The sequence below is a fragment of the Ixodes scapularis genome, unplaced genomic scaffold (genome assembly GCF_016920785.2).
Source record: "Ixodes scapularis isolate PalLabHiFi unplaced genomic scaffold, ASM1692078v2 PGA_scaffold4__175_contigs__length_147842914, whole genome shotgun sequence".
In the NCBI taxonomy this organism is placed as follows: domain Eukaryota; kingdom Metazoa; phylum Arthropoda; class Arachnida; order Ixodida; family Ixodidae; genus Ixodes; species Ixodes scapularis.
Genome location: NW_024609879.1, coordinates 411,184 through 435,360, shown reverse-complemented (window position 1 = coordinate 435,360; position 24,177 = coordinate 411,184). Strand labels below are relative to the sequence as shown.

General features: G+C 45.0%; 1 protein-coding gene across 1 annotated transcript in view; it reads right to left on the bottom strand.

The window, feature by feature from the left end:
- Positions 1–24,177, bottom strand: part of LOC8037218 (bestrophin-4) — a 53,010-nt gene that overhangs the window by 3,496 nt on the left and 25,337 nt on the right. Inside the window, exons 4-9 of the mRNA XM_029991544.4 lie at positions 20,104–20,270; positions 15,766–15,920; positions 9,014–9,238; positions 7,412–7,492; positions 4,831–4,982; positions 236–403 (exon numbers count right to left, since the gene is read on the bottom strand). Of these exons, the coding sequence (XP_029847404.1) occupies positions 236–403; positions 4,831–4,982; positions 7,412–7,492; positions 9,014–9,238; positions 15,766–15,920; positions 20,104–20,270 (948 nt within the window). The remainder of the gene's footprint in view (positions 1–235; positions 404–4,830; positions 4,983–7,411; positions 7,493–9,013; positions 9,239–15,765; positions 15,921–20,103; positions 20,271–24,177) is intronic.

Below are 24,177 nucleotides of genomic sequence, written 5' to 3'. Positions count from 1 at the left end.
ATTATAAAACCCCACTGGGAAAAAGACAAAGCATCCGAGACGTCCCATTATTTCCGAATAATTGCCGCATCAAGACTGCTACGCCCGCGTTAAAAAGATGTCCTTTGCAGATTATCTTTCGTAATTTCCGTTTCACTTTCTTGAGCCCCCCGTGGATGAGCGGCGCTCGTGGCGACAAACTTTGCTAGGATGTGAACCGGCAGAATTCCCTGCCGGGACCTGGGGTGCAACTGACCGTGCCCAGTCGTGCGGGCCGGCTGGCTCCGGCTGGAGCAGGAGGTGTCCGAGGCCAAGTGCCTCCACGACGGGAGGCGAGGTGGGGGGGCTGGTGTACTTGTGGTCGTCGTGGTCCTCCTCCATGATGGTCTCCATGGGCACAAACTCCGCCTCCTCGGGGTCCACACTGTGCAATGGGGAAGGTACAGGGGCCACTGAGGGCTGGGAGTCCTCGTCAGACTCGGGAGCAAACCCCATGCACTTCCCCGACTCCCGCCAACCACTTTTTGCACATCCAGACATCACCAGGATGAGAGTTGCTAGTTATTTAGTCTGCTAGAACATGGCGACATCCCACCGTAGATCGGTTCTACAGCGCGAGCTGGTGTACGCCACCAATGCACCCTGGGGATCCACTGGCACATTTCCATTTAAAGACCATCGCTGTAGAAGAAAACAAATTCCCTATCTTTAAAAAGTCGCTCCTGAAACGTCGGGACCTTCTATAAGAAGTTTTCAAGTCCCCCTTACCAGGCAGACCGCTGCTGAAATGTTTATGCCGCACCCTGCAATAACGAGCTTTCGAGCTTACAGAATTTAGAACCACCTTCGGTTCCTCGCCCCTCCCTACGATCACAAGCTTCGGAGCTCACATAATCTAAAACTAGGGTTGCGTCTGTTAGAGTATGATAAAGAGGGATCCTTTGTCACATTAAAACTTTGGTTTGGGCTAGTTGGTCCATGGTAGGTTTAAAAGCGCAAACAGACAGGGACAATAGAAAATAACACAAGCGACAGGGACAAGGCGCTACTCTCATCTGATTTTATTGGAAGACCGTTCATCGCTTTTATAGACAACTCGTCCACCGTTAACATTTCAAACAACGCCAACGGCCAATAAAACACCTTACAAACACCCCTCGAGATAGGTCACTTCTTTATCTAGTAGGCTAACAGATTGCGCACTGATGCACTTGTCATTCTTCTTTTTAATAAAGAAAGCCTCTATAATCTCTCACTCTGTTTTTTCTTTCGCTTTTTTCAAGAACGTTGTTGACTCCAAAATCGGCTCGCAACCACAATGCTTGCAATGCTCCGACAGATGATCCCCCGACAGGTTGCGTACAGATAGTTTGTGCTCTCTTGCCCTGTCATTGAAACAGCGTCCTGTTTGTCCTATATAAACTTTCCCGCAACTAAGCGGTATTTCATAGATGACGTTAGTGACACAGTCTGTATATTGGCTTGCATGCTTCTTGGAGCACAGAACTTTCTTTTTTCTAGTCATCGTCGGACAAATCTTAGCCAGTTTGCAGTGCGCAGAAAAAACAATGTTACCATTGTATCTGCTGGCAATCTTTTTTATGTTGTGTGAAACTTTGTGCATGTATGGAATGACATGCACTCTCTTTTTGTGATACTGCCATTCTGTTGGTTCTTTTGTTTGATTTTTTGAAGCAGGCTTTCACACACACTAGAAATCAGCCATGAAGGGAACCCTGCATTCCGTAGCCTTTTAATCTGTATATCAAAGCTAGTCGACATTTGGTGACTACAACTTTTTGCAAATGCTGCCTGGAGGCAGGTTATAGCGATTCCCCTTTTAATGAACTTAGACTGAGCACTGTCAAACGACACTAGGCCTAGTGGCGTTTGACAGTGCTCAGTCTACAAAAACCGGGAATCTGCATTGGGTCCTGTGTGGCCCCAATGCTTAGTGACATCTAGGCGAAGTGGATACAAGTGTCAAAAGTGCTTTTGCAGCGTCCACAGTCAAAAAAAGTGCTACAGTAAAACCTCGTTATAACAAAATGGGATATAACAAACTAATGGAAATAACAAAGCAATTATAATTCCCCTTGCTTACTAATAGTGGGAAGAAATGGACATTGGCTATAACAAACTAATGGTTATAACGAAATAATTACGACCGCTCCTTCAACTTTGTTATTCGCGACTCCAGCAAAACGGACGCCGCCAAGCGGGAAAACCGGGAACCAGCCGGTCCAGGTCGCTCCCCGCCCCTCCGCGTCTCTGGTGGCTTTCGCGGATACGTGTTGTCGGCGCGGTGGCGAACAATGTAATTTGACGAAGGTCCGAATATTTCTTAAGTTTGCCTGAGTGATCATTAGTGTGGTGAAGCTTCAGTAGATTGTTTTCTTCTATTACGTGTTTGAAAGCCCGTTTACTTTACGGCACTCGGTCGCGTGCTTTCGATTTCTTGGATGGGGAGGAATCACGGAAAAAAATTTTTGATTTCTTGTCTGTCTCGAATCACATTCAAAGTGACGACTGCTTGGTAACTGATACTGGTGGGAACATCAATGTTGCAGTCAAGTGAATGGGATGGTTCGATAGCTGCTTTTCTTGAGTTTGGTTGTGTTCGGTTAGCTTCAAGTTTGAGCCACCCACGCCGGTCGGTGCGTTGGCTATTCATCTTGGCTGCTTTTCGCCGAAAAAGCCTCTGGACTACACTGAAGGAGTTGGGCTGATTTCGCAATTACTTGATTCAGGAAAACTTGCTCGCTGCAAATGATGAATGAGGGAAATTATCTGTTTTCAAATGATGAATGAGGGAAATTATCTGTTTTCATAAGGTGGGAGACAGGTCTCGCAACGTTAGATGCTGTCACGGCATTTTGACCTATCGCGCCCCAAATATTTATATTACGAGGACGTCGAAGCCAGCAGCAATATACGTCTACATTGGTCAGGTGGACCGGCCACAAAAAAAATACTAAATTTCTCTGTTCAGGGTTCGAAGCAAAGTTAAATGCAGAGAGGTTCTGCGTGGATCTTCAATGAGGACTCTCTTCGGTTTGTCTCCGTGCTGCCGGCTATAGAATCATTTGGCTAAGTTTAAGTAGTACGTCTCCGACTGTCAAATATACTTTTATTCAGCAGGTCACCTAATAGCTAGTCAACTAAGCTCATATTTCAACCCGAAGGATATACTAATATCGCTTTAGTGGGACCCCCCCCATAGTACGTAATATAACATAACCCGCTCGTCAAAATGACTTCTTGATTGCTACTAAAACCTGAATTGAAATACGAGTATCAGCTGCTTAGTGGGGCGCCGGCGGGTTAACATGGTCCTTGGCTCAAGAAGCGGTTGCTTAATTTTCGTAATTTTCCTGCAGCCTGTGTTGTTGGCCGAGCAGACGACTGGAGCTGTTTCGTAACGCGGATACGCACAAAAGTTCGATTTCGCGGACAGATAAGTCGCATGGTCGAGGTATGCGAGTTAGCTGAAAAGTTACTCTCTGTGGAACAATTCTATAGTCATCGCCGCTTTCCTTAGATGATCAAAACTGATTAGTATATTACCGTCTCTCCGTAGCCCATAGTTTCGGTTTTGAACGAAATCTCCGAAACGAAAGTTTGACACGAAAAGAACAAAAAAACACCGGCAAAACAAAGCTATGCTTTGCAAGTTTATCTGCACCGGCTACACTTAACCGTCTCAGTTCAAATACCTGTAAAATTGGGCATTAAACAAAAGAAAATATGTTAAATTGAACGCGCCACCTGTTCAGGCGGCCCGGCCGAGCCGCCGCGACCTGGACTCAGCCGCCATGTTTGTTTGGCGGTGGCGCCCCCTATAGGTCGCTGGAGTCGCGAATAACGAGGTTTTACTGTATGTGGACGACTTTTTGGTTGTATTTCAGGGCGCTGAAGGGGTTGACACACAGGCTAAGATACTTTCTATTTTTGAGAACTGTGGTGGGGGGGCTCAGGTTTACGTTTGAAGAGCCCAACAAAGGGGTTCTACAATTCCTTAGAAGAAAAACTGTTTGTTGGACGTTCAGACCATGCACAGAAAAGGCCTTTCTGGACTATAGGTCATACGACTCGCGATTGGTAAAAAGCAGCCTTGCAGTCTCTTGTCTTGGTTCCGTCCTAAAGAGGTTGTGCGTCCACTTGATGAAGGACAGTTTTAACAGGCAGGTTAAAAGACTGAAGTCGTCAGGGTTTCCATCTGTCCTTTTGGCGGAGGTGGCTAGCTCCTTTATGAAAAAAGCTAAAGGGACGGAGAGGATGAAGACTGATTTCGACAAAAAAAGAATGGTGTCTGTGCCCTATCTTCATCGGGCATCTCGTAGCCTTAAGCAAGTCGGAGGTTGCTATGGTGTCCCGCTGGTGTTTTCTGCCCTACAGAAAAGGGTCAAATATGCGCGAGTGTCGGTGCTACTGCCGAAAAGCGGTCGAAAAGGAAATGCACTGAAGAGCACATAGTACCATTTGTGTCTGGCATGGTTTTTATAAGATCCCCTTATCATATGGCAATGTCCACATTGGATGGACGGGCCGCCGTCTAAATGACAGGCTTGGAGAACATTCGTATTCACTCGGGGCTACTGTTGGGGGGTTGCCTTCTTTACACTGCAGGGACTGGAAGTGCCAGCATAATTTTAGTGAAGCTTCTGTTTCGATTGCAGTTGCGGCCACAACCAAATGACGGATGAAAACCTTGGACTCGGCTCTGTGGGAATTTTTATCCGAACCCTAAACGCGCACCCCATGCTCGCAGCTTTGCCTCACGTTTCAGGAAACACAAAGGCACACCTTAAAGCGAGCTTGCTCCGCTCAAAGGAGCCCGAGGGTACTCACTCGAGCGTCATGGCAGAGCCGAGATGCGGCTGTGTGCGCAGGTTCACCGACGACTTGGTGTAGGGCAGCTGCGGCTCCGCCTCGTCCCAGTAGATGTCCCGCACCAGGCGCGGGTGCCGCTGGTGCATGTCGTCCACAATCTGGAACGACACCTGGGGCGGGACCCTCCCTTCAATTTTCTGCCCTCTGCTCAGAGTCCACAAGCAGCCACCTTTTTTACCAGCTCTTAGCATACGCACTACTCATCTCTCTCTGCACCATAGTCCATTGATGATCCACGTTTTCTGCACGCCGCCACAATTCAAATTTGGCGTGCAGGAACACGTTGCATCATCTCATGGATAGCCAAAGAACTCAATTTCATTTTGCGCTTTCTCCTGAGCGCAAAGAAATCTCCGCGTGGCAGTGGAACTCGTAAAACGTGGTGTTCTGCTGGCTTTGGGGACCACTACAAAGAGGGCCTTAATCGCACGCTGCTTTTGCCAATTGTTTTTTGGATGACGGCAACAGTGAAAGCTGTGGACGAGTTTATATCGCTTGATTCAAGCTCCTACCGTAGAATACCGTGCATCCGCCCATACCACACTAAGTGCCCATACCCAAATTTGTAACATCTGAGAATATATGCACAGTACATTGATATGTAAAATTGATGACCGGACAAGCACCCATCCCCCATTTTTTTGCGATTATCTCTAAATTTTGAGTGGGCGCTTGCCCGGTATTTTACGGTATATAGCCACGTTTCATCTCTGAGGCGCAGAACATATCTGTCACGAGCCTGGCTTACGGAACCTTGTTATCTACCATGGCTCCACTCACGTGTCTAGGGACGTCGCATTGGCAAGCGTGTAAATATGCACTTCATCTGAATGAACGTTGTTTGCTCCACAACTGGCAGCAGTTGACATGGTGTCAGAGGTGGCCAAACTACCCATCTGAAGAATGTCCAGAGGACAACCAGACCAAAAGCTTCAAGGCGTCATCACTACTCCCACCACCGAAACCAATCTACACACCTATGGCAGGACTGGTGCACAGAGAAAAGTAAGTTTGAGCTCTTTTCAAGCTCACCAATGCTAACAACAAAGCCTAAAGCAGTAGAAGCAGCCACGTTCTTGATAACCATGGATGAAGATGCACGTAAAGAGTACTCTATTTCTGACTTTCAAGAGGGTGAAGATGAGGGGGATTAGAAAGTTCTCACGGAGAAGTTTGAGAAATACTACCAGTCCAATGCTGACTTGACATACAATGAGTTTTGTTTCGGAAACACGACCAGCGAAAAGGGGAATCCTTCAACGAGTAAGCTTTGGTTGCTCGCGAGTGATCGCGAGTTCGATACCTTAAAAGAAAGAATGCTTTGGAGTCATATAATCCTGGGCACCAAAGATAGAAAATTGCAGCAGAATGTAATTCATCTACGAGAACTCGTCGTACGCAAAGGTTGTCGAACTATTCCGGGCCCGAGAACAAGAACAGGAACAGTTTGACAAAGTGCAAGACTTATGGGGAAAAAAAAAAATAAAAAATATTAAGTTGTGTGTATGTTTATACAGCCTAGAACTTGGTCTGCCCCAAACAGGTGACGAGTCTCCCAGCTGTAGATGAGCAATGTCGCCAGTGCAGTACGACTGCTAACCTGGGGTCTTCAACGTGCATCACGCAGTAGCGATACACGACTGCACACTGGTACGATACTCATCCAGATCAAAACGGGCAGGGGTGGGGATTCAGCGCAGGATCCTCGGTTCTGCAGCGCGAGCTTTCGCTCCACATGCTCCGAGCTGATGTGCGCTAGCCCACTCGGCCACCGATCCCCCAAGGCTTATGGAAATCGGAGCAGGCATCGTAAAGTTTTTGCATTTACACACTGAGTGCAAATGTCATATTAGGTGCTAATATGACACGGCAAGACACTGTGGCACGTCTCCACTGATGGAGGTGCACCGATGGCTGGTTGTGGGTGCGCCACAATAAATTTACAAACAATAAATTGCTTTGTAAATTGTGAACCTTTTTAGGGCACTTTCGGCGTGCCTTTTGCCGAAGGAAAAGCGCGCGAAGAATGTCCGGGGCTGAGAAATTCCTCGACCCAAGCCTCGTCAAGTGTGCGTGCCGATCAGTTTCACGGTTGATCACTTCTGCAACTACCACAACTACACACTTTTGGCCATTACGAGAGCGGCTTCGCTTGGCTCGACTTGTCCCGACCGCTTGGCGGCAAAAGAAAACTGGCTTGGTGGGCTTGGTGGCTAGCTAACGTAATTTGAGACTCGCAGAACCGAAAATTGGAGGTGCATTCATTACGCAAGGAGAAAGAAAAAGTTTAAATATGTGTATTTGCTGGGGGGGAGCGTTCATTATGTGAGTAAATACGGTATTATCTCGCAAATGGTTTATGGGCCGCATTCGCAATACGAGCTGTGAGGAGGTCCCCAAAGCATGATGCATTTACACCTGCTTTCTTTCTCGCCACGGGACCAACCTCCGCATTCATGGTCCAAGATGGACCCTCTGTTCAGTCAATAGAGAAGACGCACTCAACACAACAAATGTGTGAACCAGCCTCTGAGCTCACCTGCAGGTTGCGGTCAAGGCACCAGTTAAGCTCGAAGTCATCGTCGTCCTCTCCGAAAGGATTGATGAGTTGTTCAGCCACCTGTTGGGGCAGAGAACGACGGGTTGCTATACTTGTAACCTCCGAAATCTCCTGGCTCTCCCAATCGTCCAGACAGCGGGAGTGGGGTACGGGTATCGCGATATCATCCAAACCGCCACTACGGCGTGGTCCAAGTGGGAAAACATTTTGCGTTTATAGTGCCATGGCCAAAATCGTGAAAAAGGCTTTTCTGGGAAGCAGAATGACAAAGTTTGGATGCTTCTGAAATCATTCTGTGCAGCCATTTCAACATGCAGCAACTCGCACCACACGCTTAAGAATTTGCTTTCATTTACTTCCCCTTGTACCACAACTCGAGAAAATCAGGTTCGCCTAATTGCAAACTAATATTTTATTTACTTGCACATTTGTTTGTTCGTTTATTGATACTATCAGCCAAGAAGGGTCGATACAGGGTGGAGTTTTAGCACTCAATACGATAGGAAACAAAATATATGTATTAAGCCAATGTTTTGGCCACATGCACAAAAGCTTAATTAAACATACCCCGCAAGAATGTTAAAAAAAAAAAAAATATTGTTTAGCGCACATTTAACCAAGCACGACCACACTGTTCACAACTCACAATTAAAGCACAAAAAGCTCAATACGATCTGTGTAAAACAGCAAAAAATAAGTAGAGTATAAAGTCTAACCTGCACTATACGATGCTATGCAGGCGAGCAGGTTATTTTCAAATTGGCTTAGAGTCCATTTTAGTTATATCACGAAGAAGAAAGTTCCAATACTCAATGGTTTCTTAAAGTACACTCAGCATGCCTATTGTCTTTCTATACTCATTTATACCTGCCAAGCTGGGAGAAACCAAATTCGGGAAAATTGCTAAGCAGGGGGGGGGGGGGGTAAAATTTACACGAAGACAACTTGATTAAATGTATTCTTCACTGGTCATTCTTGGTGCTACGTGCACCCCAGCTGAGAGCGCCGCCATAATTCATCTCACTAAAACGGTGCAGTACAGCCAAAGCTGCAGGGGAGAGAGCGTATGCCAACCTGCTCAAGAAGAGAGAAGGGCTTTCCCTCTTGAACAGGCCCAGATTCGCTTGTAGCTTTGGATGTACTGCACCGTTTTAGTGAGACGGAGTATAGAGTGTGGCTGTGCAAGTCTATTATCGAGACTACAACGAAAGATAAAATTCCAAAGGACAGAAAAAATTGGGTTTGTCATTTCCCAAAGTCTGTCGTTGCACACTGCTCTAGAAAATCCTCTCATCTTGCAGCCGCATCACTCGCTCCTCCCCCTTTGCATTGCCAGCCGTGTTGCTCCTGCGCCGCTGCCACAGCGGGGAAAGTCCCCACCCTGAGAGCAGATTGCAGTCGGTGAGAGCACGCTCTATCAAGGCCACATCTGTGGACACCACGAGCGCCTAAAAAGAACCGTCGGTCTCCTTTCCGGAAACTCCCCTGGTCGCACTCAATGTACATTGCACCCAAAGAAACAAATGATTTTGCGGGAGATGCCACAAAAAGTAGGATAGCAGGACGGCCCTGTGGACCCACCTTGAGCCAGCCCATGTAGAAGAAGAACTGGAGCATTGTGAAGACCGGGATGTAGAGGTCAATCTCGCGGTCCTCCCCGGAGGAGCGCAGGTACTGGCGTCCCATGACAGTGGCCAGAAAGTAGGTGTAGATGGCCAGCGTTACCACCTGGGTGTACACCAGCGGGATGCTGATCCAGTCGTAGCTGAACAGCATGCCGCAGCAGCCCCGGAACTCGTGCATCTCCTGTGCGCAGGAAAGGGTCCAGCTCGACAAACTCCACAGACACTGCCGAGGAGCTCAGATCATTGTACGCATAGTCGAGGGCAACCTTTGCTCTAGGCTAACAATTCTTCATGGCCCGTTTACCATGCAGCATTAAAACAAAGTTCCTAATGGCAGCGAATGTGCCCTGTAGAGGCGAGGAAGCAAAGCCTGAGCCTAGAAACTCCACTTCACTTTGATATCACCTCAAAGCACCCATAACGCACTCAATTCCGAGCTCGAGTGCTTTAGCCGACCCTCCAAAACACGCCCAGACAGCTGAGAAACATGAATTCTCAAATGGCACAAACTACAGGGTGCCCTCCAAAAAACTTCTTCGTTACTGCAAAAGTAAACTGCTCATTGTTAAATGCTTATTCTCCGCCCAAATGTAGCGCACCTGGTTTCAGCTTGAGTCCAGGTGCAGCTGATACTACGAGCACGAGCTTGGGGCCCTGTGCTTGCACTGCACAAGCGCTCGACAGGGACGCTCAAAGCCCGGAGCTTGCCTTTGTAACTTCTGCTACGCTCACGCTTAAAGGGACACTGACAGGGTATTTATGCTCACCAAGCTTGTTTTATTCAGACGTGACATATGAGAACCCAACTACCCAGAAAACAATTTCCGGCTCGAAATTCGTTTTCTTTCCGCCCGAAAACCGCCGATCGAGAACTGGCCGGTTTGTGTTGTGCTCATTTCTTTTCCTTGGTCATGTGTCATATTTTTATGGTTTAGACACAACCACCAAAGATAATCAAAGTCGTGGGTCATTGGAAGTGCACACTCAATACTAAAATTATTTAAAAAAATAGATACCCATCTTTTGTAGCTTCTAAAAAGCTGCAGATACGTTGATTAAAAAAAAAGGTGCACAGCCACGTGACTTTCGGTAACTCTCCTCTTCTATATTTCTTCTTGAGCTTTTTCACTTGATTAAAAAAATATGTGACGCATTAGCGAAATATTGATTGGGCACTCTTGTGACACCATAATAAACCGCCAAGTAACAAATAAAGAAAAAGGTTTTGGGAGGTGTGAGTGTCTTTTTAAGAGGGGAGACGCGTCTTGAAATGGTAAAAAAAACGTGAAATTTTGCAGTTTTCACAAACCTTATATTTGGGCTGAATAAAGTCTACAGTTTCAAAAGCTTGGAGAGATTCAAATGCTGGGGGACGCTTGATTCAAAGAAAGAATGCGGCGACTGTTCGTACGGAAGAGACAATATGCCCGGAACAAGAAACTGAAGACGTCGTCCGCACGTGCACCGCAACTATCTTGACCACTGTCGGACTCGCCGGACCTGATGGGACCAAGTTCTGGCACGGACTCCTCGAGCTTTGCCAAGCGGTTCGCGTCAACGCCGCATACTACTCTCCCGCCGAGCAGGCGCAACATGCTGGTCGACCGGAGCAAAACAAGCGCCTCTTGTTGGCAAATTCGGCGACCCCGCGGAAGTTCAATCTCCTTGGAAATAATGCACCATGCCAGATGAACGATGCCGGGACTCAGTTCATTCTCGTCGACATGAAAGTCCCGAACGACTTTCTTGCGCAAGCCAAGTGTGGAAGCTGCTGTGCGGGAACCCCAACATTCAGCAAGGCGGCAGATAAAGAATACGGCAGTGAAGCTTCTGTTCAGCTGCAGGACCTGTAACCTCCTGAAAAAGCAGTTTTCGTCTTCTAGAGTTCCAAGTCAACATGAAGGCCATGAAGGGAGTATGATCAATCGGTAAACTGTACACCGGCCTCGTCATCAATCACGTGGTCTAGTCAAACTTGTCTTGGATGTGCCCTGGGACCAAATCCACAAGACACAGGCTACAGTGACTGGTATGCAGGCCTTGACTGCCAGAGGAACGTTGAATGTAATACTGGCCGAGTGGATGTGGAGGCTGCGCTAACAACGTTCCAGAGGCCCCCAGCCAAGAATGGACTACGGTACACCACCGTCCTTTCGGATGGAGACACTTGGACATTTCATGATTTGTCCGAAGCCAAGGTGTACACTTTCATCAAGATCGACAAAAGGACTATCAACCACGTCCACAAGTGGACGGGGGCTGCATTGCGCACCCTCGTGAAGAAGAAAAAAAGCTCAAGGCAAAGCACTCGGTGGAAAGGGCAAGCTTATGCAGGATAAGATCAAGAAGATGCAAAACTACTATGGCTATGCCCTCTGGAGCTGCAGCCATGATGTTCCGGGAATGAAGAAAGCAGCGGAAGCCACCCTCCTGCACACGACGTCTACGGACAGTGCCCCGAACCATGGGAAGTGCCCAGACAGAGCCGAGTCTTGGTGCGAGTACAACCTTGGCAAATGGTCAGCCCTCTCCACCACACAAGGGTCCTCCTCCGGATTGTGTTCAGGCTGCACTTCAGCCAGTGCTTGAGAGGCTCAGCAGTGAAGACCTGCTGGCATGGTGCAGTGAGGAAAAGACACAAAATGTCAGCAAGAGCTTGCACTCGGTGATCTGGACACGGACATCGAAGAACGCAAATGCGTCCCTGGACAGTGTGAAGAGGGCTGAAGCTGTTGCCATCTACAATCGGGGAAGGAGGGCAACCACCGACTCCATCGCCGCAAGCTTGGGCTATAACTAGGGTGTGCATTTTCCGGTTTTAACCGAAAAACACCGATAAACATTCGTCGGTGACGAAAATATAAAATCGGGTGAAACCGAAAAACACCGGTGGTTGGATATTTTCGCCCTGGTTAAAACCGAAAAACACCGGTCGTTGCTAGTTTCCGACCCAGCGAAACCCTTTCCCCGTAGAGGTTCGTCAAACGTGTTATCTCGTAGATCCTGCATTCTTCCAGTGTTTATACATGGCTTGCAGGTGGCGTCAGTCCACCCTCCTTTCTGGGGGTCAAAAGCGTCTGGTGAACGCAGTGGAAGCTAAGCTCTCATGCGCCTTTCCCCTGTTGTGTCTCCCATGGCGCCCTTTTGTGGAAAATTAACACGGTGGAGGGTAGGCTCTCACGTGCCTTTTCCACATTGTGTCTGGCCAAGTGATGTCGGTGCAAGCCATGTATTCAGAGGTTGCTGTGGTTCCTGGAAGACACTGCCAACGTCCGTGTCGTATAGGAGCGTGCGTTTTCTTAATTGCGGGTTGCTAACTCAAGGAACGCGCTGCCATGACGGCAGCACGTTCCTTGCGTGTAGATGCAAGCATGAAAGTATGCTTGCATCTACTATAATTACCAAGTGTGAGAAATAGTTGCTTCCTAGAGAAGAAGTGTATGAACTATGTGAATAAAATTGGAACTCTCTGTCTGTGATCAATCGCTTTTTTTTTCACCGATAATCACCGTTTTTAGCCTCGTCGTGAGACGTTCCACCGAAATACACCGGTGTTTTGAAAATAAATAAACACCGAAAAACATCCGCCGATTTTTCTCACAAATAAACACCGGAAAGTACACACCCTAGCTATAACACCGGTGACTGCCTCATGCGTCGGAGCATCGAGAAGGACTGCCTTCACTTGCGCAAGGCCAACGCTACACACCAGCATGCAGCAGCAGCAGCAATCTCCAAGCGACACAAGGCAGAAACAGACTACAGTCCCGGACAGCTCTAGGGCACTTTTCAGTGGCACACAAAACAAAGGTCCTTATTAGGGCCCAACAAAATTGCATTCGAAGCGTCAAGTTCTTGCTGACGCCTCCCATTGTCCATTGTCGATTCATTACTTTACAAGCAATTTTTTATTCAGTCATTCTTTACTATTTTTTGTAATGTTCCCAAACAGAATATCACACTTTTTATCTCAATTTGTTGAGACACAACTACACTACATCTTGTTATAATTCTTGCATAGAGTTCTTTGTATGATGCTCTGCAGTCGGTGTCAAAACAGAAAAATGGGATTTTCTCAACGCTTTACCGATTCCTCGCATATCTTGCATTCTTTTTGTAATGTTCCCCCAAACAGAATATTTAACTTTTTATCTCAATTTCTTCAAGAAAGGCTACCCTACATAGTAATTACTATAAGGGATTTCTTACACAGTGTCAAAACTTGAACTGCGATTTTCTCAGCTTCCTGTTTTCGTCAATGTGCTTAGCCTTATGGCGGCTTTCATGGACTTTTTGTTACGCTGTATCGGTGAATATTATAGCGCTGAATTCAGAAGGAGCTGAACTAGGGAGTAAAGCTATTTGGTATCCAATCAAATTTTATGGTTTCGATTTCACATAATTAGATTCTTTGATCAAATGAACTATTTTTACAGGAATATAAATGGTTTTATAATGCATGGCAAGTCTTTACCTACAAATTCATATCACTCGCAAAATAAAATTTAAATTAGAAAGGGCCTTAACGGCTTATAAGAAATTATCTGATTATGCACAATTATTTTTTTGTAACTCGAAAACTAATTGAGATACTCAAGATATAATGGCATCTTTGATATCAAGGAGGTGAAACACAGTGATTTTCATCATATTGCCGTGAGCGCAGCTGACTAAGTAGGCAGCGCGCTCGTGGCCTAACAGTTATCGCGCCTGCCTTCCACGCAGAAAACCAGAGTTAGATTCCTGACCGCGGGTACGCATTCTTGTTGACTCTAATGTAATGTTCTGGTAAATTCGAAAACCGTGTTGCTGATTCGAGTTTAGAATGTTCTACACGCCGGTCCTTCTACGCCAACTGTTCCAGAAGCCCACGCGTGTACAAAAGGGGGTCAGCGTAACCAGCCGGGGTCAGTCTCGCCCCAGCGTTTGATCCTGCTGTTTTGACGCCATCGATCCCTGCGACGCTATTCTTTTTCTATTCTGTTTTTGGGCACAAGTTCGCCCCATTAAACGTTTATTTCTTCCTGCTGATTTATTGCTCTTTTGGTCACACCCCGTGTCAATATTCTGTCAATAAATAAGAAAGCTAATGTTTTTGTTTCCTTAATGGGCCCCTGAAAAGAACAAAACTGTTTATTTTTAGACTCGGTTGTGACACGCGTGTCAAAAAATAACCTTTACACGAAAAAAAAAAAAAAAAAATGTTTAGAGCAATATTGACGGTGAGAGACTTATTTGAAATTCTGCGCGTTACCAGCTCAACGAGATGGTAATTCGCTCTTTCCGCCTCAACGTGAAGGCAAAGCCGATCCACCTCCCCTCCACGTGCCCCGAATGCCGAGAGAAAAAACGAGTGGAAAGGAGGTGACTGCCAACTAAATCGCATCTCGCGCCGTCAATATTGCTCCAAAAAAAAAATATTTTTTTTTGCGTAAAATTTATTTTTGACACGCGTGTCCTAAGTAGACTGTTTAAAAGAGGCATTTTTTTTTCTTTTCAGGGGCCCTTTAAAGTGAAACAGTATAGCGACCCGAACCACATGTTTCCCAAGCTAACTGTTACCTCATTCAAGAATTATAAGTGATTTTCTGAAATTTTCTATGGGAAAATGGTGGCCAATGAAGCTCTCAAATACATGGAGCTGAATGACGCTAGTTCCCGAAAATGGGCAACAACGGGTTCATTTTCTCGTTGAAATTTTCAGGAAATCACTTATAACTTTCCACTCGGGTATTGGTTACTGTATTTTCCGGACTATACACGTTTACAAGTAGAAGATTCACCCAATGCACGCCATCTAAAGGTGCGGACTATACAATGATTTGCTTTTTCTAGGTCGTTCACTGTGACAAGTCGTGAAGGATTTTATGAGTAATGGACTATATTAATCATGATTTCTGTACGATAAAGCTTCTTGGTGAGCTAATACAGTAGGCATTTGCCAAGGTGTGCTGTGTATGATACTAGGCACTAAGTGCGGACTATGCACGGGGTGTGGACTATGTACCGGGTGCGGACTATCGAAGCAAATACTTGTATCTTTGACCCCAAATTTTTTCCTGCAGACTATAGTCCAGAAAACACGGTACTGTAGTTCTGAAATCTTGGTATCTGGTTCGGACCACTAGCACTAGATTTGGGTGGAGAACGAGCGTTTGGCAGAGCATAGTTTAATTTTGCAGTGAAAAGCCATTTACAATTCTCTCTAAGGCCCAATTAGAGCGCAGCTCTTGAGGAGGAGGAGGGAAGGGTATGGACGGGAATTTACAGGGAAATCGTGAGACAATTTCCCGGTAAATTTCCCCGCTAAAGTTAGCGGGAAAATTTGCCCGCTTAATTTAGCGGGAAAACTTTCCCCTAAAAACAGCGTGGAGATTTCCCGCTAAATTTAGCGGAGAAATTTGTCTGCTAACTTTAGTGGAGAAATTTCCCGCCAAATTTAGGCGCCGTGTGACGCCACCCTGGTGATGTCCCTCGTGACGTCGCACGTGATGTCACGTGTGACGTCATTATGGGTCCCATAATGTATTATGGTTCCCATAATAAACATTCTATAATGCAACGCCGCTCAAGCCGGAAACGGACGCTTAAAAGCTGCACTCCAAGAACGCTGTAAATTTCTTCTCGGCAATGCCCAAGAAACTTGCAAACTCCATCAGCCATCAAAGCCCCGCCACGCCAGACGAGAGTGTCTGGGGAGTGCCCCACCTGGAGCAGGTGCTTGAGCAGCATGTCGTCCTTGATGCGCCCCTCCTTGCGTGCCCGCACGGCCAGGGCCACAAACCACTGGGCGGGCACCCACCACTTGCCGTGCGACACCGGGATGGAGTCATACACCCGGCGCTCCTCCTTGGTCATCAGGCCTGCAGGGTCCGACACCACAGAGGTTAACAACGTCCATGCTCTAAAGCTTACTTGCTGGCCCTAGTGGCCAGTGACCCAATTCGTGTGCCAATTACTCCACGTGCCTAGTATTCATTGAATAGCATTCGACCTGTACCTGAACCCTCATGTATGAATCGACTGGTGTTTGGTATCGTGTTTACACGAAGGAGTAAAGGAGTAGATTGTTGTCGGCGAGACTAGGGACGTTGGATGAAGACAATGCGCTACGCCAACTTGCTTCCACAAAGCTGACGTAGCTCATCTGTGCTCCACATTGCAAATACAAGACACCCAACCGCTAACGTCATCAGACAGGGTTTGAACTCGTGTCGTCGACACCTTTATCAAAATGGGAGAGCGACGCTTCACCCAACTGAGCTATGCCACATCCCCGCAAACTGAGACAAATGAACAACATGATACTAAGAGAGCGTAGGTGTCTCGTTCACCATGGACATTTCTTAGAGGCACAACCAGGAATGCTTTCATTCACGTTTCAATCTTCGGCGAGTCTCTTCCCACAGCGAAACAGCCGTTCTATAAATGAGTCGAGACGCTTCTGATATCAGCCAATTTGACCAGACGATTACAACTTACGGTTCAGACGCTGGACCATGGTAAGGCAGCAGTGACCTTGCGCATGCGCAGTCCATATCGTTTGTCCAAAATTGGTTCCCTAAAGCTCTCTAATATTGGCACGCGCGTCGCCGAGCGAGCACATGCGTGGCCGAATGGTTACCGCGCTTGGCTATTGCGCGGATACTCCAGGTTCAATTGCAGGGAGCCGAATGTTCTTTCGTTCATTCTTTCAACTTGGCGTTCTCACAAGTTCGAGAACATTGTCATCTGATCGAGCTACGAATGCTCGTCAGAAAATTCACACGGGTACAAAATGTACTCCGCGTGGCGATCCGGAAGCAGTCTTGCTCTTGCGCTCGATCGTGCTACTCCGCCGACCTTCGACGCTACCTTTTTGTATTTTTTGTTTTCGGCACAAGTTTGCCAAATTAAGCGTTACTGTTCATTCGTCGCCTCATCATCTGTCATCCGTGACAATATCCAGTCGTACCACCCGATAACAGTAACATCAGTTTTATACAGATTAGCTATGCAGGTAGTAAAACGAAGGTTAGAGGAATAAGGAATGCAAATTCCGGGCAAGCTTAAAAATTAATTTTGAAGAGAAAGGAGGCTACCAGACAACATATCACTCAAGGTATAGGGATAGCGATGAGGAGCCCCTTATGGTTAAAAATGTTTGCACTTATGTGAGTCGGTACATAGTCAAATAAAAAGCAGCGCAAAAAACAAGTGGAAGAAAGACGGCACTGACTTTCTCTTCACTGCACCAGAGCACAATAAAACAAAGAAGAAAACTCAAAAATACAATATTCCATGTAAAGCACCCCCAAAATGCAGATATGTGCCCTCAAATTAACAGGTGGAAACCCTCAATGGACTGACACTCTCCACTAGAAATGGTCACCAACTCTACACTGTCACATTGTCTGGACCGTGCTTCCTAATGTAGTAAGCTTCATGGATCTCTCTTGCTGTGAGAATAGTCCAAAAAGTGGTCCAAAACTTTTTGGACCAATATATTCGACTAGAGAGTAACCAGGTATGCACTCTAAGGTTGTTAAGCGTGGCATTGCACAGTCTCGCCCGAGAGCATCATTAATGGAATCCTGTCACCATAGGACTCAAGTCAATAGATTAATTCAGTTTTCCTAAAGATGTGGTCATGAGTGCATCCCTTCTAAAACTTGCCATTAGTACACCAGACAAGGACACTCGAAAACCTGGCTCCCGATCGGTGGTAGTTCCTTATTTGCACAGCCTGTCGGACCAGATTAAGAAGGCCGCTGGTAAAAAAACGTCATTCACGGCCCCCTCCAAATTGTCACATTTGTGTGCTTCTATCGACCGTGTAGCAGTGTTGGGTAAAGTACATCTAAAAAGTACTTGAAGTGCAAAGTAAATGAAAGGTGCTCTACTTCAAGCAAAGTAGTAAGTGCAATGTACTTTCAAAGTAAAGTACTATAAATAGTATCTACTTTCAAAGTAAAGTGCATTTTAAGACAATCTTTCCCCTATACAGTGATTTCTTAAATGGTATGCATTGCCCCAGGGGTAATCGGGGCGCATCACTTTTTTTTTTAAATGGCGGCGAATATTGCATAAAGTCAAGCGGCCACATTCAAAAGTGGCAAATTCCGACTTGTGAATACTTGTACTGTCTTGTTGCACCCAAGGGGGTTAAACATTCTGAGAGAGAGCACGACGTCAGCCCTGAAGCTTCTGCAAGCAATCCTCTCGTAGAAGAGTGTCCTCTCCGTAACGAAAAAACAATGAATGTGCAGGCGAGCTGGTGATAATCAGTCTCTCATGCGTTGAAATCAAGAGAATGTCTGAAAGCATTGAGACATTCTCCTATGGCTTTCTTCATTTTTCCGCAACAGAGTCTTCATTTTTCTGCACCAGAATCTCAGGTGTTACATTCTGATTAATGTCCTCTCGTGATATTTTTCACCTCCTCGCTCGCGCTGAATGAGTGAGAAGTAGCGAAAGTTTGCAAAACTATGGGAATGCCGTCCCAGAACAAACGAAGCGATGCATCGTCTGCTCGCGTTTCTGGTGAGAGTAGAATATCCCTCCCACTACTTCCTCAGGGTTGACAAGGCATCATTTTGTGATCCAAATTTATCACGACCAAATTTGGGGAAAGTACATATACTCAGAGAATGTACCTCTAGTTAAGTACAAGTTACTTAAAATACTTCCCAACACTGCCGTGTAGGTATGTGCAGCTGGCATTGTTTACCGAATTCAGGTTTGCCTAGGCCAGACGGGAAGATGTATAAATATCCAGGCTAGAGCAGACACGCTAGCTTTAAGCTATGCACCTTAGGAGCATCTCACCATCCACTGTAATAGATGTGGTTGTTTGCCTCAGTTTGAAAACACTGCTATTTTGGCAAAACTGTAATAGATGTGGTTGTTTGCCTCAGTTTGAAAACACTGCTATTTTGGCAAAACATCCTCAGACATTGTGAAGCACAGTCCGGACAAATTTGTCAGTGTTTCAGAGAAGAGTTTCAGTTTGTTGAGGTTTTCCGCCCGTTTATTTGAGGGCACATATCCGTGCTATGGTAGCAGGGAAAGAGAAGATACAAAATAACCGATAAATATATGTTACGTGTCTCGATAAAGCCTTTCCCTCCCCAGCGATACTGATGGTGTGCTAACACATAAGACGGAAATTTGACCTCCAGCAAGTGTACACCGTCAATAAGGGGGTTGGAAGCAGAAACTACACAGACATTCCACTGTTACCCCTGCACCTCGTGATAGCGAAACGGAAAAGAAATCAGAGCAGAGCAATCTAGGTTTTCATGCGAGCTATATGGAAGGAGGGAGAAATGGAATACAAGTACTACCGGGACTAATGTATGCATACTACTTTACAGGAACTAAACAGAATATGTGGAGAGAAAGGGGACAGCTTGGGCTTGACGTTTAGTAGCGACAAGTCTGGGGTAATGGTGTTGAACAATCAAAAAAGGGAACCCCCGAAAATACAAGGTAGTGAAATAGACCACGTAGAAAAACACAAATACGTATCTGGCAGTAATGAAGAAAATATAATTGGAAAGGGGAACAAGGTTCAGCTATTATGATACTCGGGCACTAAGTGATTATGATAGATACAAAGTAGGTAACCGAAATGGATGATACCTGTTGGAGACAAAGTATTCCAGTATTTATATATGAACAGTTTGAAACACAAAATGAACAAACAGAAGCCAAAAGCTTAAAATACCTGCATACTAGTGATGAGGCTCAGCATACTAGTTGAGTAAAAAAGAGGGTGAAGGAGGTAGAAAGGAAATGTGGGAGAGAAGACCGCAAGAAAAATCACAACAACAGGACATGAGAAAGGAAAAGGTGTTTGATAATTCACTTGGAAGCTCTTTGCTGTTATAGACAAGTGTGATATGTGCTCTAGTGAGACGCTAGAACATTGGGTTTTCAAATGGCTTTGCCCTGCTCTCCCTGAGCTAGCCGATAGCTAGCCGTTATTGCGAAACCGTTGAGAAAATGCATGGTGTGAATAAAGCAATTCGTAAGCCTATTTTCAAAACATCCAGAGAAGCTCACCGGCCTCCTCCATGTGGTCGAGAGTGGGGAAGCGCTTCTTGACGGCGGTGCTCACTCCCTGGAAGGTGAGTGCCGACAGCAGGGACAGGTAGCGAGCCAGGGTCCGTCGAATCACCCGCCCACGCTCGTCCGTGCCATTCACATACGCCGCTATCGCCATCACCGCCCTGCGCACAAACATACATGCACCCTTCAAACTTCCTAGACTTTGTCCCACCTTAAGCTCAAGGGGCCCTGCAATTGTAAAGTTTCTATGTCCTCAAAATTCACGTTTTCCTTCAATGCTATTAGCGGGAGCGTCGTAATCGCCAATTAGAATTTTGGCATGCAGAGAGAAAAACTAGCAAAAGTGACGCCATTGGTGGGGTCATATGAACCTCGCTCGCCACTAAGCTGGCTCGTGGATGTCGATGATGATGTACCGACGCTTTGGACAAATAACAGGCGGCAGAGAGGCTCCTCACATGCCCCAATTGCATCTTTTTCAGAATAATTGCGGTTTACGTCTACTTAAGCTCCAGTTACGTGAGTTCATGGGGCAGAAAGCAGTACGAGTCCGCTTCTAAAGGCCCGTTCACAAAGTGGAATTTGACTAGGTCCGTGTTGGACACGACCAGTTTTTAAGCCTCTCGTGATGGCTTACAAACGGCTGCGCTGCTGCGGCTAGGACCGGGACCGGTTTGGACACGTGTCCAAGCCGGTCTAATCAAATGTCATGCATGGGCCAGATTTCTTGAAAGGAGCTTCCTTTTACGTGCAGGAAGACAATGTCGGCATTGCTCGATTGGTTCCAACAAGGATGTAGCTTCTGGCTGGTTGCCAGGCATCTCAAGAACAATGTTGCATGGGACTCACCTTCATATATGAGCTTCCCATTAGGAAAAACATAAAATATCTAGATTTGGCATTAGAATTTAAAAAAAAGACATGTATGCTGGAGGTACCAAGCCCGATCGGCTAAAGGGTTCCTCCCCTCCAACTTTGAGCATTCCAAAAAAACTGCAAAGCAGGGAGAAGCCACGACAGCCCAGTCATCCAGCCTAAAAAAGTCATCTGAACATCAAATCACACGAAGCTTCGATACACAAGTATCCAGACTTCAGGATGCTGGCTACCCCCAACAAATATTGACCTCCATATGCAAAAGAAGATGCCAAAACATCAAGAAGACTAGCGACCATATTGACTCCACAACACAAAAAAAGACACGGAAACCTTTTATTGTGGTCCCGTACATCCATGGGATCACACATAGATTAAGAAGGATTGCGAGCCGACAAGAAGCACAAGTGGTGTGCTCGGCGTTGAATAAAGCCTATTTGATGTGCCGTAAAGTGAACCAGGCACAAGTCAACAGAACAATTGTATGTGACACCAATCACAAGAACAAATATGCCCCGTGTGAAAAGGAAGCCATTTACAACATTTCCTTGACATGCGGGTGCTGCTACATCGGACAAACGAGGCGCTGCGCATTAACGACAGAACACAGGAACATGCGAACAACCGAAAAAAACTTGACAACAGCAGGGAACCTAGCCGCACGTTGTCACGCATGCTTGTGCAAGGCCAACCTCGAGCATGTGACCATCTTAGGGTGCCACAGAAACCAGTTTGCCTGCGAGGTACTCGAGACTTTGGCCATAGAAGCGAAAGAAGACAAGTGCGTTAGTTCACCATCAGTCTCCCTATCCAAAAAAGAGAAAATGTTCCTGCGAGGTGACAGCACTTCTAACAAGTAGAAAATCGAGAAGAAGGCATAAGCTAGTTGATGAAGATTCTCATTAAATGCAGAAATAAATGAAGAAGAAAAATAGAACAAACAAAGCTAGTCGAAGAGGAAGAAGAGTCATTAAACAGTTGGTAGTCCAGCGGTTGAATGCACATTGTTTTTTTTTTCACCATACAGGTGCATTGTATACTATATAACACTCTATGGAATGCAGATAAATTTTCCTAATTTGGTTGCTGCTCAGACCCAGTGCACTGATGAGAAACGGGCTAAATTAAATGCATGTTTAAGTACTTTAATTTTTTAGATATGTCATGTGAGGAATAAATTATAAGTGGGGGTCAAAACGATTCTTAAGATTTTCAATTCCTATTTGAATTTTAACTTATTGTTAAACTTGATCTGTGGAAAATGCTTTTTGTATTTGTTTCCTGGAGCTATTAGTAAGCCGCAACATTTAGAGTAATTAAATGTTAACTTTCTTTCTTTTGCCCACTGTATTATTTGGTTTAAAATAATTTTGGAGCGCGTTTCGATTTCAAGGCATAATAATCTGTCTACCACAAGCACCACATCGTCTGCAAATGCCTGTATATGTGTATGTATTGGAAGGTTAGCATTTAGTAGGTTGTGTATTACAATATCCTATAATATAATGGGCTTAGTGGAGATCTCTGTGGGCATCCCAAAGTTATTTTCTTTTGTACTGGATTAGGCTCTAAATTATAGTGCGGAGTTCTATCCACAAAGAATGAGCGGAGTAGGGAATATCAATTTGGTGGACATTTCTTTGAATTAAAGGGTAGCATGCCGAGTCAAATGCTCCTTGAGAATTTAAAGAGCGATTATTGTATTTTTTGTTTTAGTTTTATTATATGAATATATTGAGGTAAGTTATATAGTGCTTTTGTGGAAGATTTGTTATGGGTAAACCCATATTGATCCAAGTGTAATAGGCTTGATTTGTTTAAAAAATAGTCTATTTTAAGTAATTGCTCTAAGCTTTTATCAAGTAGAGAATTTAAACAGATTCGTCAATATGAGGTTGTGAGATTATTTGGACGTTCTGGTTTATTTAATAGAATTACTTTGCCTACTTTCCACACTCTCGAAAAATAGCCTGATTGTAAACACAAGTTAAATATATTTATGTAAAATGTGGATGATGAGAGTTCATATTTGTTTTATAATCCGGAAGAACTGCTAGCTGTTATCAATAATAACCTCTTTTATGACAGACTGCAGAAAACATGCTCGAGTGAAAATGTAGTATGTACTTAAGGGGGGACACTGGCTAGAGGTCAAACTTCTTAACTACTCAAGTGATTGGAATGAAATTTAGAGAGGAGATTTAACGTCAGATGTAGGTGTACTGTGCAAACTTTCAGCTCTCCAGGACAACTTTACATACCTGCATAAGAAAATGTGTCACTCTTTGTTAAGAAATCTATGATATGCAAATGAAGCTATTAAGCACCACTTTGACTGCTAGAATATAAAGTGGGGGATGTGGCACTTCGGGCTATCTAGTTTTTATAACCCAAATGTAAATATTTCAGGAAGAGTGATTACCTCAAAATATGAGATGCAAATCTGTCCTATGTCAATTTTTGAAAACTTGGCTTTTTATCACTGAGGACTTTAACTTAAAACAAAATAAAGTAGATAGCCCAATTCCCCAGTAAATTTCAGTTCAGAAACTTCTTGATTGTGGTATCTGAACACTTTCACCTTCGAACAAAAGATTCCTTCGTATGAAATTTGCAGCAAAAAGCGGAACTGAGAAAAATGCATTCAAACATTGAACTCCTTTACTTTGTTACTGCCTCACAACTGTTGAAAATATTTTATATCATCGTAAATATTTGGCGTATGGTTATCAAATTTGGTGTAAGGGTGTATAATTAGTTTCTAAAACTGAAAACGTCAAAATTGAAAAATGAATTTTTTCAAAAAAATAAAAACTTTAGGCCCATGTCCCCCCCTTAATGATTGTTGATTGCATTACTGAAGATGTCTTTTGAATGTGTTTTTCTTTTGTTCCCCCTGCATAATGCCTAACAGCGCAGCAGGTATTTGTGTAAATAGATAAATATAGGACATGTAATTTTATCCACCCCAGGGGCTGTTTTTATACGTAAATTATTGATGATGGCATTTATTTTCTGCTAATTGAAGAGATAGTCGTCTGCATTTACTGGGAGTTCAATTATTTTATTTCTTGTATTATTTCTTGTATTATCAAAGTCTGTGGATACATAGTCTTTTTTAAAAATTGTTATCTTGCATATAATTTATTGGTTCTAGCAGCAATGTGATGCTGGTTTCATCAGTTTTGGTTA